This window comes from Garra rufa, chromosome 19 (assembly GCF_049309525.1).
Source record: "Garra rufa chromosome 19, GarRuf1.0, whole genome shotgun sequence".
NCBI classification, from domain to species: domain Eukaryota; kingdom Metazoa; phylum Chordata; class Actinopteri; order Cypriniformes; family Cyprinidae; genus Garra; species Garra rufa.
Genome location: NC_133379.1, coordinates 1,697,164 through 1,713,257, shown reverse-complemented (window position 1 = coordinate 1,713,257; position 16,094 = coordinate 1,697,164). Strand labels below are relative to the sequence as shown.

At 42.2% G+C, this 16,094-nt stretch overlaps 1 protein-coding gene across 1 annotated transcript; it reads left to right on the top strand.

Annotated features, from left to right (window-relative positions):
• Positions 1-367: 367 nt before the first annotated feature.
• LOC141292705 (olfactory receptor 8G17-like) lies at positions 368-1,306 on the top strand. Its single transcript, XM_073824743.1, has one exon. The coding sequence runs from the start codon at positions 368-370 to the stop codon at positions 1,304-1,306; it is 939 nt and encodes a 312-aa protein (XP_073680844.1).
• Positions 1,307-16,094: the final 14,788 nt, after the last annotated feature.

Genomic DNA, 16,094 nt, shown 5'->3' with positions numbered 1-16,094 from the left:
CACAGAGTGAGGCAAGATGCTGTAATTTCCTTTATGAAGTAAAACTAATGATAAGAGCTGATTGCTATTTTTTCTACTTTTGTTCATCTGTAAGGACTACATTTTTATTTATTAAACACAATGTTTGTATATTTAGCAATATACTCCTAAAAAACTTTAAAAACATGCAAAAATATGCAGTATAACTGGAGGCCTACATGTAGCTTACACATGACACAGGAAAGTACTACACATAAGTGAAACTAGGAAATGCTATTCTTATGTCATGTGCATTTTACTCAAAGCAATATGTTGTGATATGCTTAAGATTATATGTAATTAACAGTATGCTTGTTATTTTGTTTGCAGATTTTGTGTACAGCAACCAATGGACAACCTGACATTTAGACACAGCATTCTTCTCGTAGAAGGACTGAAAGTTACATCTCAGTCATCTCAGCCGGTTTTCATTGTGCTTCTCTTGGCTTATGTCTTTGCAATGGTTTCAAACATTGGACTTTTAGTTCTGATCTCAACAGAGAAGAATCTGCATGACCCTATGCATTTTCTGTTCTGTAACTTGCCAGTGAATGATATAATAGGAACCACAGTAATTATGCCACGCTTACTAGAGGACATTTTAAAGGAAGCTTCAGAGCGATATATATCATATGTGGAGTGTGTTATACAAGCTTATTTTGTGCATGTATTTACCGCAGCATGTCATTATGTGCTGATGATCATGGCTTTTGACAGATATGTGGCTATATGCAATCCACTGCGATACACAGCCATAATGACCAATAAAATGGTTATTAAACTATCAGCATTTGCTTGGAGCCTGGCATTTTTTCTGGTGACAATAATGATAGGCCTAACTGTCCGTCTGTCTCACTGTAGGTATAAAATTGAAAACCCTTTCTGTGACAATGCCTCATTGTTTAAACTGTCCTGTGAAAACGTGGTTATTAATAATATCTTTGGAATTATTTATACTGTGATTGCACTCAGTCTGTCAGCAGTATCAATATTCATAACATATGTAAAGATTGCTACTGTGTGTATTACCAGCAAAAACAAAGCATTGAACTGCAAAGCCATAAAAACCTGCAGCACTCATTTAGCTGTTTATTTAATCATGTTTATTTCTGGAGCAGTTTTTATTTTTCTTCATCGTTTTCCTGAATACTCTGACAGCAGGAAACTAGCTAGTATAATGTTCCACATTGTACCACCAGGATTAAATCCTTTAGTATATGGTTTACAAACCAAAGAGATAAGACAAAAGATTGTTAAACTTTGGTGTAGAAAAAATCTAATTCTTTAGCGGATTATGTATCTTTGTAATAATATGATTTTAAACAACTTTGTGAATGTGAAAATTTATTTAGCTGTAATATTGTAACGTTGCAATCACTGCAACCTTTTTCTGTAAGGAAGTTATTTTCAGTATTTATCAGGTGTTTGTATGGGAATTATTTACTTAAATTTTAAATTAAGTTGTAAGCACACATTACCTGAACAAAGACTCAGTTTGACTCAGTACAAGTGCACAAAGCAACTTTAGTTAATTTAAAACAATAAAAAAATGAATACCCAAATAAAAAGTATAAAATGTATTATACTTTTTTTTTTTTTTTTATCTTTGACACATACATGCATACCAGGCTGAGTTAACTTGAGAAAACCCATATGAAAACAAACAAACAATACAAACAAGCAGTTTGGTCAAGTCAAATCACCTTTATTTCCACAGCACTTCATACAATCCAGTTTGTGTTAAAGCAGTTTCACAGAGATAAACAGGAACTAGCAGAAGCAAATATGGAAACTCAACTATGGAGTTTAGATTCTGCTCTGAAAGACAATAGTTTCATTATTTAGTCATTTTTTAAGTCATTTTTTATTAAGTCAGTTTAGATCAATAACAGTGTGAAGTTAACCGATCAGTTATAGGCAGCAACGTTCTTATTAAAGGGTCACAAAACCCAAAAACACATTTTTTGAGATGTTAACAGATATATACATGTTGTACACTGCTTAAAACAGTAATACATGTCACGAAATATATTACAAAGTGGAAACTGGTCATTTTTACGCTTATAGTGACCATTTCATGCATCCGGTTCTAAAAGTTATGTTTGAGGCCGTGATGTAGACGCAGTTTTTTTTTAGCACTCATTGGCTGCATGGCTTGTACAGTATCTACGTCATTGGGTTGTAATAATAATAATGCCCCTTTTAAGCATTATTAATGAGCAGTGTAACATTATAGTCAAGTCAAGTCAAGTCACCTTTATTTATATAGCGCCTTTTACAATACAGATTGTGTCAAAGCAACTGCACAGTATTTAAACAGCACAATAGTGTGCAAGTAACGCATTATTGTAACAATCAATTTTCAGTTAAAGGCAGTTCATCAATGAATTCAGTGATATCATCGTCAGTTCAGTTCAAATAGTATACGATATCGCTGGAAAATGTCCCCAACTAAGCAAGCCAGAGGCGACAGCGGCAAGGAACCACAACTCCACAGGTGACAGAGATGGAGAAAAAAACCTTGGGAGAAACCAGGCTCAATCGGGGGACCAGTTCTCCTCTGGCCAGACCAAACAACAGTTTGTACCAATGTCTGATTGTAGAGAACTCATCAGGATCCTGTGGTGTAGCGCCGATGGCCGTCAAGGTTGGCGAGGTCTTTATTGATGATCTGCCTTGGAGCTCATCTGGTTGACATCCACAGCTATTGAAGTCATCTCTAGGTGGTGATCCATGATCTAAGCTGGGTACGGACTGGATCAGGGGGACTGGAGTGACCATCTGATCTGGATACAGGCTGGGTCTTTCTGGGTCATTCTTTTTACGATGCAATGAGTGCATCAGGTGTTATGGGAGGTGTTTTCGGTTCCGGTTGACCTAATTAATGCAGCCTAACAATCCTTTAACTGATTTGAATTATAGAAATGTGTTAATGATTTTATGTGTAAGCCAGGTTAAAGAGATGTGTCTTTAATCTAGATTTAAACTGACAGAGTGTGTCTGCCTCCCGAACAGTGTTAGGTAGATTGTTCCAGAGTTTAGGCGCTAGATAAGAAAATGATCTGCCGCCCGCAGTTGATTTTGATATTCTAGGTATTATCAAATTGCCAGAATTTTGAGAACGCAGCGGACGTGAAGGACTATAATACGATAGGAGCTCGTTCAAGTACTGAGGAGCTAAACCATTGAGAGCTTTATAAGTAATTAGCAAGATTTTAAAATCTATACGATGTTTTATAGGGAGCTAATGCAGTGTTGACAGAACCGGGCTAATATGGTCATACTTTCTGGTTCTAGTAAGAACTCTAGCTGCTGCATTTTGGACCAGCTGGAGTTTGTTTATTAAGCGTGCAGAACAACCACCCAATAAAGCATTACAGTAATCTATCCTTGAGGTCATGAACGCATGAATTAATGTTTCAGCATTTGACATTGATAGCATAGGTCGTAATTTCGATATATTTTTAAGATGGAAAAATGCAGTTTTGCAGATGCTAGAAATATGGCTTTCAAAGGAGAGATTGCTATCGAATAGGACGCCTAGGTTCCTAACTGATGACGACGAATTTACAGAGCAGCCATCTAGTATTAGACTGTGTTTTAGGTCATTACTTGTGGAGGTTTTAGGTCCAATAATTAGTACCTCTGTTTTTTTCAGAATTTAACAGTAAGAAGTTATTCGCCATCCAGTTTTTAATATCAGCTATGCATTCTGTTAGTTTTTCGAATGGATATGTTTTGCCGGGCTGCGAAGAAATATAGAGCTGAGTATCATCAGCGTAACAATGAAAGCTAACACCATGTTTCCTGATGATATCTCCCAAGGGTAACATGTAAAGCGTAAAAAGTAATGGCCCTAGCACTGAGCCTTGAGGTACTCCATACTGCACTTGCGATCTAAATGATACCTCTTCATTTATTGCCACAAACTGATGACGGTCAGATAAGTACGATTTGAACCATGCCAGTGCACTACCACTAATGCCTACATAATTTTCAAGTCTATTTAAAAGAATGTTGTGGTCAATAGTATCAAATGCAGCACTAAGATCCAGTAGCACTAATAGAGAGATGCAACCACGATCGCTTGACAATAGCAGGTCATTTGTTACTCTAATTAGAGCAGTCTCAGTACTATGATATGGTCTAAAACCTGACTGGAAATCCTCACAGATACCATTTTTCTCTAAGAAGGAGCATAATTGTGAGGATACTACCTTTTCTAGTATCTTTGACAGAAAAGGGAGATTCGAAATTGGTCTGTAGTTAATTAATTCATAGGGGTCAAGTTGTGTTTTTTTAATGAGTGGCTTAATAACAGCTATTTTGAAGGTTTTGGGGACATATCCTAATGATAGTGACAAATTAATAATATTCAGAAGAGGATCTATGACTTCTGGAAGTACCTCCTTTAGTAGCTTAGATGGAATAGGGTCTAACATACATGTTGTGGGTTTAGATGATTTAACAAGTTTATACAATTCCTCCTCTCCTATAATAGAGAATGAATGGAATTGTTCCTCAGGAGATCTACAACGCACTATCTGAGGCGATACTGTAGCGGGCGGCTGTATGGTTACAATTTTATCTCTAATAGTGTCTATCTTGGAGGTAAAGTACGTCATAAAGTCATTACTGCTGTGCTTTTGGGAAATGTCTAAACCTGTTGCTGCTATATTTTTAGTTAATTTAACCACAGTATTGAACAAATACCTAGGGTTATGTTTGTTTTCTTCTAAGAGAGATGAAAAGTAATCCGATCTGGCAGTTTTTAATGCTTTCCTATAAGATAAATTACATTCACGCCAAGCAGTACGAAAAACCTCTAGTTTTGTTTTCCTCCAGCTGCGTTCCATTTTTCGTGCTTTTCTCTTTAGGGCGCGGGTATGATCGTTATACCACGGTGTTACACTGTTTTTCTTAATCTTTTTTAGGCGCACTGGAGCAACTGTATCTAAAGTGCTAGAAAAGAGAGAGTCTATAGTTTCTATTACATCATCAAGTTTTTCTGAGCTACTGGATATGCTGAGGAATTCAGATAAGTCAGGAAGATTACTTACAAAGCAGTCTTTTGTAGTAGAAGTGATGGTTCTACCGTATTTGTAGCAAGGAATTGAATTAACAGTTTTAGCTATCTGGATTATACAAGAGACTAGATAATGATCTGAGATATCATCGCTTTGCTGCAGAATTTCAACGCCATTAACATCAATTCCATGTGACAGTATTAAATCTAGAGTATGATTTCGGCAATGAGTAGGACCTGACACGTGTTGTCTAACCCCAATAGAGTTCAAAATATCTATAAATGTTGTTCCTAATGCATCTTTTTCATTATCAACATGGATGTTAAAATCACCCACTATTAAGACTTTATCTGCGGCCAGCACTAATTCGGATAGAAAATCAGCAAATTCTTTAATAAAGTCTGTATGGTGCCCTGGTGGCCTGTATACAGTAGCTAGCACAAACGTCACAGGGGATTTATCATTAGTACTTGTTTCTCTGGATAATGCTATATGAAGCACCATAACTTCAAACGAGTTATAATTGAAGCCCGTTCTCTGAGAGACATTGAGAATACTGCTATAAATAGTAGAAACACCTCCTCCTTTACCTTTTAGACGCGGTTCATGTTTATAACAGTAATCTTGGGGGGTGGACTCGTTTAAAATAATGTAATCGTCTGGTTTTAGCCAGGTTTCTGTCAAACAGAGCACATCTAGGTTATGATCAGTGATCATATCATTTACAAAAAGTGCCTTTGTAGAAAGGGACCTGATATTCAATAAGCCAAGCTTTATCAATTGTTTCTCTGTATTATATATATTTTTTATTTGTTGAACATCAATTAAATTGTTAGTCTTGATTTGATTCAGGCGTTTTTTGTATTTTTTTGCTCGGGGAACAGACACAGTCTCTATAGTGTGATATCTAGGTGAAAGGGTCTCTATGTGCTGAGAGTTAACTGATTTCTGTGACGTGAGGCGGCTAGCAGACGGTCGGTTTAGCCAGTCTGTCTGCTTCCTGACCTGGGCCCCAGTTAGTCAAGTGCAAACTCTAAGACTATGTGCCATATTTCTAGATAGAAGAGATGCTCCACATCCGGAGGGATGAAGACCATCTCTTTTCAACAGGTCAGGTCTGCCCCAAAAGCTTGTCCAATTGTCTATGAAACCTATGTTATTTCGCGGGCACCACTTTGACATCCAGCCATGGAGTGACCACAGTCTACTATGAATCTCGTCACCACGGTAAGCCGGGAGGGGACCAGAGCATATTACAGTGTCTGACATCGTACTTGCAAGTTCACACACCTCTTTAACATTATTTTTAGTGATCTCCGACTGGCGAAGTCGAACATCATTAGCGCCGACGTGAATAACAATCTTACTGAATTTACGTTTAGCATTAGCCAGCACTTTTAAATTTGCCAAGATGTCAGGCGCTCTGGCTCCCGGTAAACATTGGACTATGGTGGCTGGTGTCTCTATTTTCACGTTCCGTACAATAGAATCGCCAATTACTAGAGCACTTTCATCAGGTTTCTCAGTGGGTGCTTCACTGAGTGGGGAGAACCTGTTTGATGTTCTGATCGGAACGGAAGAGCGGTGTTTTGACCCGCGACTATGCCGCCTCACAGTCACCCAATTGCCCTGCTGCATGGGCGTTGTTACCGGAACCGAACAATGTACAGGGCTTTCTGAGCTAGTCACATCCAAAACCGTATCTAAGGCCCTCACATTCTTACTATCCTCCATTAAAGTTTGGATGCGTGACTCTAGTTCTGAAATCTTCTCTGTCAGCCTGACTATATTCCTGCATTTATCACATGTATAAGGCTCACTGCTGACAGAGATAGATAAGCTATACATGTGGCAAGCAGTGCAGACTACAATTGTAGGAGAAGAAGCCATTACTCACCGTGATTGTAGAATGATTTCAACTTACCAATGTTGTTAGAGTTCCTGAAGAACAGATCAGGGGGAGAAAAAACGGAACGGAACCGGCTAAAAGAGTACTAACGATATTAAACACGAGAAAAATAAAAAATAAAAACGTGAATGGAACGCAGATGGCAAGTTAACCGGCCAGCGCAATGCTAAAAATAGTAAACAAGAGTTAAAAGCGTGAATGGAGTGCGAGCGGCAAATTAACCGGCTATGGAATGCTAACGCGCAACACTCGTGATTATAGAGTAAGGCGAACAATCAAATTAGTCAGATTAGTTTGATGGATAAGACCAGAAATTAAGTTAAGCTATATCTATCAATTTAAAACGGCAGAATTAACAATAAGATAGAGAATCCAGTAGAAAATCCAGTAGAAAAACGAAGCTGCAGAGAGCTACAAACAAACAGACCACTCTGCAGCAAGGCAGACTGGAAGCAGGGAAACAGCGAAACAGCGACACCCACAGGACAGGGGGACACCCACCAACCTCATGACAAAGGACTCGTCTATTCCAATCTCCGCACCGTGCTTTGCATGAGCTTTTGCTGTATTTATGTATTGGGCAGTAGAACTTGTGTCACTAGTTTATGTTGTAGCTGGCTTGCTGATTCAGAGTCATGGTTCATGTTTGTCCCTTTCTTCACTGTGACAAAACAAAAGAATTGTTTTCGTTTTGTAGAGAATTTTGGTTAGCTCAAAGAATTTAAGATGATCAATATATGTGTGTATATGCATGAGACTGTTTCTCTCATCACATATACACTGCAAAACTCCACCAGGTCTTATGACCAATGAATAGGATGAAATGAGTTATTTAAAACATACATTTCAGTCAGGGAAAGTAGTTTAACTCACAGGAAATCGTGTATAATAATCGTCATTAAATATACGCAATTTCCAGTTTCTGATCAGTAACAGTAATAATGATATCGACTGGTTTCTTTGTCCAGCAAATTGTTCAGTGATACCCATTACTCTGACGTTGGCCCGTCGTCACGGCAACGTATTTTACTAATCAGAACGGAGTTAAAACAATTGAACAGAATAGGGCTTAAGGTAGCAATATGAGATCGAAACAGTTTAAGTGACTTTTGTAATGTAAGCATTCAGCACAGAGAATCATTATATGTGAATATATGGTTGTTTATTAAACTATTCTACTTACAAACGATCGCACATAGACAAACGTACATAAAACACAAATAGACAGAGAACGCGTGAGAGAGAGAGAGTAAGAGAGAGAGAGAGAGAGAGAGAGAGAGTAAGAGAGAGAGAGACAGAAAGTGAGTTTGCAAAGGGACAGGAATGAAACGGTTCTGAACAACCTGAAATCGTTTCTTTTATAAAACGCCTTAAATGCAGCTATCTACGTTTGTAGAAAGGACGGATACTTGCAAGCTTGTTGTTGTTGTGCATTGGTTCCGTATGTGTTCAGTTCAGAAAGTCCTTTCCAGTTCCTTGAGAGTATTGCAGGCCTCATCATCTCCACTGCTAGGTGAGACCCCCCCCCATGGATCTGGGGGGGGGGGGGGGGTGCGGGTGACGTGTCTTTGTGTCCAGAAGGCAAGAGCAATGAGAGAGAGATGAGGGAAGGTTTATAAACCTGTAGGTCGTTCACGCCCACAGTTGGACCTTGTCCAATCCGGTTGATCTGAGTTTTGGAGGGAAGATTGAAAGTCTTTGTCTCTCAAAATGGTGTTTCGCATGTGGAAGCTGATTGGTTGTTTGGCCAAAAAACTTTCAAAAGTTCAATAATACATATAAAGCAAGGAGTTATTAAGATGCCACAAACATTAACATTTAGGGAATAATAAATGCTGCTCATAGACACCAAACATGATCTATGTATCTTCTCGTTTGACTGAGTGATTCTAAATGTGAGAGTCTTCGCATGCACAATTATTCACCTATTACGGATTAATGTTTGAGGCCGACATACATAACAGAAACAACAATATAAGAAAAGGTAACACATTGATATGTGTACATTTCTATATAACTGTATGTGGGACTAAGGAAAGTGTATCTGCATTTCTGTAAGAGTCTTATCTTGATGGTGGGGGATGAGTTGGATAGTGACCAGAGGTCTGGCTCATAGCACATAGGTGTTAATCATGGGGGAGAAGTCATTTAAGGAATGTAACTAGTTATTTCATGTCTGATGGGCTCCAGGCACTACAGTTTCCAGTGTTGGGCAGTAGCGTCGCTACAAGTAGTGATGCTACTAGCTTAACTACATTTCTCAGTAGCGTGGTGGTAGCGTCGCTGTTTTCTGAATCAAATAGCTTTTCAGTAGCTAAGCTATTATTTTGATCAAGTAGCGCGGTAGCGTCAACAAAAGCTACAAGCTATATATTTTTCTATAATTTAAGCTCAAATCGTAAATATAACTGCTACGGATCACTGATCCTGGGTCAGTAAGCGACGCCACCGCCACTAAACCTAGTGACGCCATTGGCTCCTCAAACTGTCAGTCAAACCATATTAATCCTTCCGCCTCTCTCGTGAATGAAGTGCGGCGCGCAGTTTGAAGCATCTCAGCGTATTTGCAGACTTGAGGTAAATAAAGAAGTGTTGATTGAAAAGTACATGTTTTCTGTATTTATAATACAGCACTGTATTTATAAAGGCTAATGTTTTTTTTTTTTTTTTGCATTCGAGGAGATGAGAAAATTGTGTCTTAGTTTAGCATTTGTTGTCGACACAACCAAATTGCTTATGTGAAGCGCTGAATCTTTATATTTTAGCTAAATGTCAGAAAAAAACTGAGCTCCCACATAGCAACAGAAAACTATAATTTGCAATGCAAAACATAGTATTAGAACTAGTGATGGGCGCCTTGATTTTAGTCTTTGAAGCAGGCTAGTGCTCTGGGAAGATCTCAAACCTGGAGTATGAGATGGGGAGTGGGTGGGAGCGGGAGTCAAATTCATGGCGAAAGGCAAAATGTTTCGGTTCGGTCTTAGCAAAAACAAACGAATTATAATAATCTTTGCTAATATTTGTGATACTTCAAACTGCTTTGGACTTTGCAGTATCGAATTTGCCTTTACTATGAATTTTGCCGAATATGCCATTCAGCTGTTTGATCGCGCTGGTGTCTTACGCGCCCACTATCTCTGCAGCCTGTTCATTTGAAAAATAAAACACAGTCACCCAAAAGTTACATTAGTCCAGTGGTTCCTAAACTTTTTATGCCGTGCCCCCCTTTTGCATAATAACAAAAATTCAAGACAACCCACCACCGTTGCTTTTCCGTTGAGCATAAGTGGTACAGGAATGGAGCATTCATAAGGGCTGTGAGCAGCTCAACGGAATGCACATTCATAGAGCGGAATACTGATCAGAGCATCACACATTGAGCAGTGCGCGCTGAATACTGCCGAGCGACGGGGCAGATAGTTTCGGCCGTTTATCTCTTTCGAATCTCTATAAAAATCGGCTGACTGTACACCTGCCTTGCCGTGCCCCCCTTATCATAACTCCGCGTCCCCCCAGGGGTTGCGCCCCTCAGTTTGGGGACCACTGCACTAGTCAATTTAAATAGTGTGTATTGCGTGATGTTTCATTAACAAGTTCAGGAGAAGCTCGCGCAGATAATTAACACGGCCAATTCATCATCAGCAATCACTCCCTATCCAATCACTCTCCCTGTCCAATTACTACAGTTCCTTTAAATAACCAAGCAGTCCTACCTTCAGTTATCTCTGATTTCAGCATTGGCACTCCCAATCGCCGCAACATGTCCGAGATTCACTCGTCCTCCGAGGATTATTCCTCAGATACAGACAAACCTGCAGCTCATCCAGCCTCCATCCAGGTCGCCGCTCAGGCCACCAGCGCTCCGCAGGATCCACCAATCGAGCACGCGGCTGCATCACGGGGCCGCAGGCCCTCACGCACCACCGCTGCTCGCACTCCGAGCAGTGTTGTTTTCGTCAACGATGACGAAATCATTTCGTTGACGCCACTTTTTCATGACGATAACGAGACGATGACGAGATAAAAATGGCTCGTTGATGACTAAAACATGACGAGATGTGTGTGAGTTTTCGTTGACGAGACGGGTGGTCCGTCAGACGTTTAAAATGCATGACATTTCTGCTTATTGTGTATGCCAATCAAAACCTAAAAACGCCGCTATGGCAAGCCGTTTTAGCATTAAATACTCTTTGGCATACTAGTATGGCAAGCCGTTTTAGCATTCCATCCTTGTTTGTCTTTTATGTTTTAAAACATTCCTTCATTATTGTTATCATTGGTGAAAATAGTCGATCCGGAAGCTCACATTGTGTTGAACTATAGATCTGCTATTTTCAGAACTTACAAGTGACACTACCCAACAGCAAATACTTACTGACCTACATTAATTTGTTAAAAGACTACTTTTTCCCCTTTTTGACTAAAACTAGACTAAAACCTTTTTGGCTTTCGTCGACTAAATTGGACTAAAACTAATAAGCATTTTAGTCCATAAGACTAAATCTAAGATGGTTGTCAAAAAACAACACTGCTCCGAGACGCCAGCTTACGCCATCTCCACCACCTTCCAGACGTCGGGCATCTTCCCCAGCGTCCTCTTACGCTTCAGCCTTCTCCTGCGCCCCAGCCAAGGAAAAATTGACCGTAGCCGAGCTCTGCAAAGTGCTCACCAGCGCCGGCGTCGTTTTTTTTTCCCACGCCGTTCCTCCAAATCGGATCTCCTCGCCCTCTATTCATCTCTCCAACCGCAGGAAAAGCCTAAATCTACCCCTCCCTCCAGGGCCTCAGGCACGGCGCGCTCGGGCCGCAGCGCCCCCTACTCCACGTCAGGACGCAGCAGAAGGCCGTCACCGAGCTTGGGCCACGCCCCGGACACCGCACTCTCCAGCCACGCCCATCCCGCTCGATCCTCGAAGCGAAAGCTCGCTGCTCATGCTGTCAGAGAGCCGGCGATCGCCTCCACAAGCCGCCGCAGCAGAACGAGCTCGCCCACTCCAGCGGCCGATTCCCGTCCGCAACCCTTGCCTCTCCTTTCTCTCCCCTTCTCATGGCCCGCAGCACCGCCTTCCACTCATAGCATGAGCATTCCCCCGCTAATGCCACAAGCACCGGTGCTCCCCATTCCCCCTCTCTTCCCTTCTCTTTCCTCCGCCCCAGGAGCCGTCCCCAGCGCGAGCATGCCTCTATCCTCGCAGGCTCCGATGCACGCCATTCCCCCTCTCTTTCCCCCTTCTTTACCGTCCCAGGAGACGGCCGCAGCTCAGGTTTACCGCCACTACCGGTCCAGGTAGCCACTTTCCCTCCTACTCAGGCCCGTCCTCCCTTCTCATTGGCCTCAGCCACACCCCTTCCAGCCTCGCCAAACGCTTTAGCGCAGGAACCTCCCCCAGTTCCCAACTCCACCAGGACCCAGATACTAGCAGGTCTCACACATGGATTCCACCCCGGCGTCCTAAGCCTCCCCTCCCAAAACCTCATCTGCCCAAATCTCCACTCCGCTCTCACCGAACCCGAAATAGTGGACGGCCTAATCAAAAAAGAAATAGACTCAAATTTCATGATAGGCCCCTTTTCTGTCCCTCCCTTTAGCATCTATCGAGTCAGCCCCATCGGCATTGCCACCAGAAAATTCTCAGGCAAAAAACGCCTCATAATTGATCTTTCATCTCCGCATAGTTCCCCATTCCCTAGCATTAACAGCCTCATTCCGCTCGAAGAGTTTTCTCTTCACTATCACGACGTCGACCAAGCCACTACCTTGATTAAAAAGGCAGGTCGCGGCGCCTGGTTGGCCAAAGTTGACATTACTTCCGCTTTCAAAGTTATGCCCATCCACCCAGATTTCTGGCACTTATTTGGCATTCGCTGGAAAAATGAATTCTATTTCGCCGTCCGCCTCACATTCGGTTGCAAAAGCAGTCCAAAAATCTTCGACACGCTGTCGGAGGCAATTTGCTGGATCCTCTCCAACAGTTACAATTTACCCTATCTGATCCATCTTTTAGACGATTTCTTAATCATCTCACCCCCAGATTCCGTCCCAGCCGCACACCTCTTGACATTCTCGGGATTCCCCTCGCCCAAGACAAAACCGAGGGTCCTAGCACTTCCATCGAATTCTTGGGCATCAATTTAGATTCCCAAAAATTCCTGGCTTCCCTGCCCAAAGAAAAGACTGACAGAACGATTCTAGTAGCTTCCACTCTGTTAACGAACTCTAGCTGTACAAAACGCGAGCTGTTATCCATTCTGGGTCATCTAAATTTTGCGATGCGCATCATCCCACAGGCCGCCCCTTTATCTCCCATCTCCTCTCCCTCTCCTCCTCTGCCCACGCCCTTGAGGACCGTATTTCCATAACTGATTCTTGCCGCAACGAGCTCAGCTTATGGATTTCCTTCCTTAGACAGTGGAACGGCTTATCGTTCTTTTACAGCAATTTGGTTTCTTCCCCAATCGATATCGATATATATATATACCGACACCGCCCCCTCCGTCGGCTTCGGAGGTTTCCTCCAGGGCCACTGGTGCGCTTCTACCTGGCCCCCCGAGTTGGCAGATTTGCCCCTCCAGCTATCATCCTCAGCGCTATTTGAGCTTTACCCATTAGTGGCCGCAGCTTCCCTATGGGGCAAAGAATGGTCCGCCACCAGCATCGTCGTCCACTGCGACAACGACGCTACCATGCACTGCATTAACAAAGGCCGTTCCCACTCCCCCGCACTCATGCCTCACGGGGCCTCGCTGGCTCCAGAGGCGGACCCGCTCCCAACCCCAGTCCCTCCTTATTCAGAACTGATATTCCCGTAAACCACCCCCTAAGGCCTCTTCTCGAAGCATCCATCAACTCCATTCTCCAAGCAGTCTCCCCAGGACTCTCCAATCCTATCTTGCAGCATGGAAATGCTTTAAAACTTTCCACGCCGCTTACAGTTTACCTTTCCCCGATTTTTCCCTGCTCACTGTCACCTCATTTATCTTCCATCTCAACTCCAATAAAAAACTCCAAGCCAGTTCCATTAAAGCGGAGTCCAGTTTTTCCACAAACTGTTATATGGCTCGCCTTCACCCCATATTTCCAATTCTCAGACATCCCTCCTCATCAAAGGTATACAAAAAACCCAGCCCAGCCACCCAGAGATCCTGACCAAATGCATCTCCACCCTCCGTAAAGGTTACCATTCTATTCATACCGCCCGCACATTAGACGCAATGTTTATCCTGGCTTTTTTCGGTTTTCTCAGATACTCTGAACTCACCATTACATCTAGCTTCAACCCAGCTATCCACCCTACCATCTCCGATCTAGCAGTTCTAGACGGCGAAACCATCTCTTACTTCATAAAGCAAAGTAAGACAGACCAAACTAAGAAAGGCCATTATATATATATTTAACCTTCAATCACCCCTCAAACCTTTCCAAACCCTCCTAGCTTTCCTTCAGCTCAGGAAATCCCAATCCAGACTCCCCTCCGACCCTCTCTTTATAGATGATTCCAACCGCCCCGCCACACGCTTCTGGTTCCAAAAGCACCTCAAATCCATTTTGCTTCTCTCTGGCACCCCAGCTGACAATTTCTCCAGCCATTCATTCCGCATAGGCGCAGCAACCACAGCCGCCCAAAAAAGGTCTCTCCCAACAGCAGATCCAAGCACTCGGCCGGTGGTCGTCAGAAGCTTTCAAGAGCTACATCCGATCAGACTGTGCCTTCATCAAAGAAACCCATCAAACCCTAATCAGCCAACCCGTTTTAGCGCCAGCTCACTCCCGTCCACGCCATCTCTAGCCTGCTTCATCCATCCCCTCCGCGTCCTACCCCCATGGGACCTCTCGCTTCCACCCCACCCCCCCTGCCACGGCAGCGCCCGCTCTGCCTATTTTCTCCTTTACGCGCAGCAATGCACGCACCCGTTTTTACCCCTCACACGCAGCAACGCTGGCTCCTGTTGAAGCCCCCGCTTATTTCCCTACGCGCAGCAATGATACTGATTGTTGTTGCCAAATTGGTTTGGAAGAGTGGTTGAATAAACAATTAAACTAAACTTGTATGACTGACAATTTAATTGATCACTGAGAGAGCATTGACTTGGTATGATGTTGGTTCAACAGAAAAATGACATTTTAAAAATAGCTTAGATGTAGTGAACTACTTTTGCCATGATGCTGTAGCTTAGCTTGCTACATTACCCAAGGCTGTAACTTTAGTGTAGTTAAGCTTCATTTAATGAAGAGTAACTGTTAGCTTAGCTCACTACATTTCCCAAGTAGCTTGCCCATCACTGTTCGTTTCCCCGTGACGCAACCAGAGCTACAGTTTGGCAGCACGCTGCTGGTTTAAAGAGTCCTACGAAAACACACAGCAAATTTGTCTGTAAGGAACATTTCGTACCGGACAGTTTTTGGAATTGGGGATTCGTAAAAATAGGCTAAAGCTGGCCGCAAAGCCCCAGCAAAAATAACCATGAATGTGTCGGGGTGGAAAAGTAAGGAGATATTTGAATTATTTTTTAATAAACTAGTATTTGTCGCGAAGACAAAGTTGACGATCCTGACTGGCCATCTGCTCATTGGACGCTCCTTTAATGCCTAAATGCATCTTTAGGGATTATGCCTATAGCTAATGAAAGAGTTTTGTTTTCGATTTTAATTATTTTTAATTATTTCTTTACAGTTCCGGATGATATATTACCCTTACCTTTATGAGTAAAAATGAAGTTTCACATTACACCGGCGCCTTCATGTTCTGCAAAGTGCGCTCCAGCTTTCACTATCTGCACAAACGATTGGATATGCGCCCATAGCACGCATTTAACTAGGTTAATTAAACAGTTAAACTAATATTGTGATATGCTTTAAGTTTTTATATCTGTGGATTTAAATTTAAATCGTGATGACTTGAGAGGGCTAAATTGGTCTGTCTGTCGCTGGCCGCTTGGTTGTTACTTTAAAAAACAAAACTTGAATTTAACATATAAAAAGTGTTCTAAATGTATTTCTAAATTAACTAAACTAAATAACTAAATAAACGAAAATAAATGTAATCTCTTTGCTATTAAAACAGCATGTCATGATCGGGGCTGTGGGTTCTCCCTCAGCCTCCTGGGGTCGCTGTTTCCCTTCCCTGCACTGCACTTCCCTG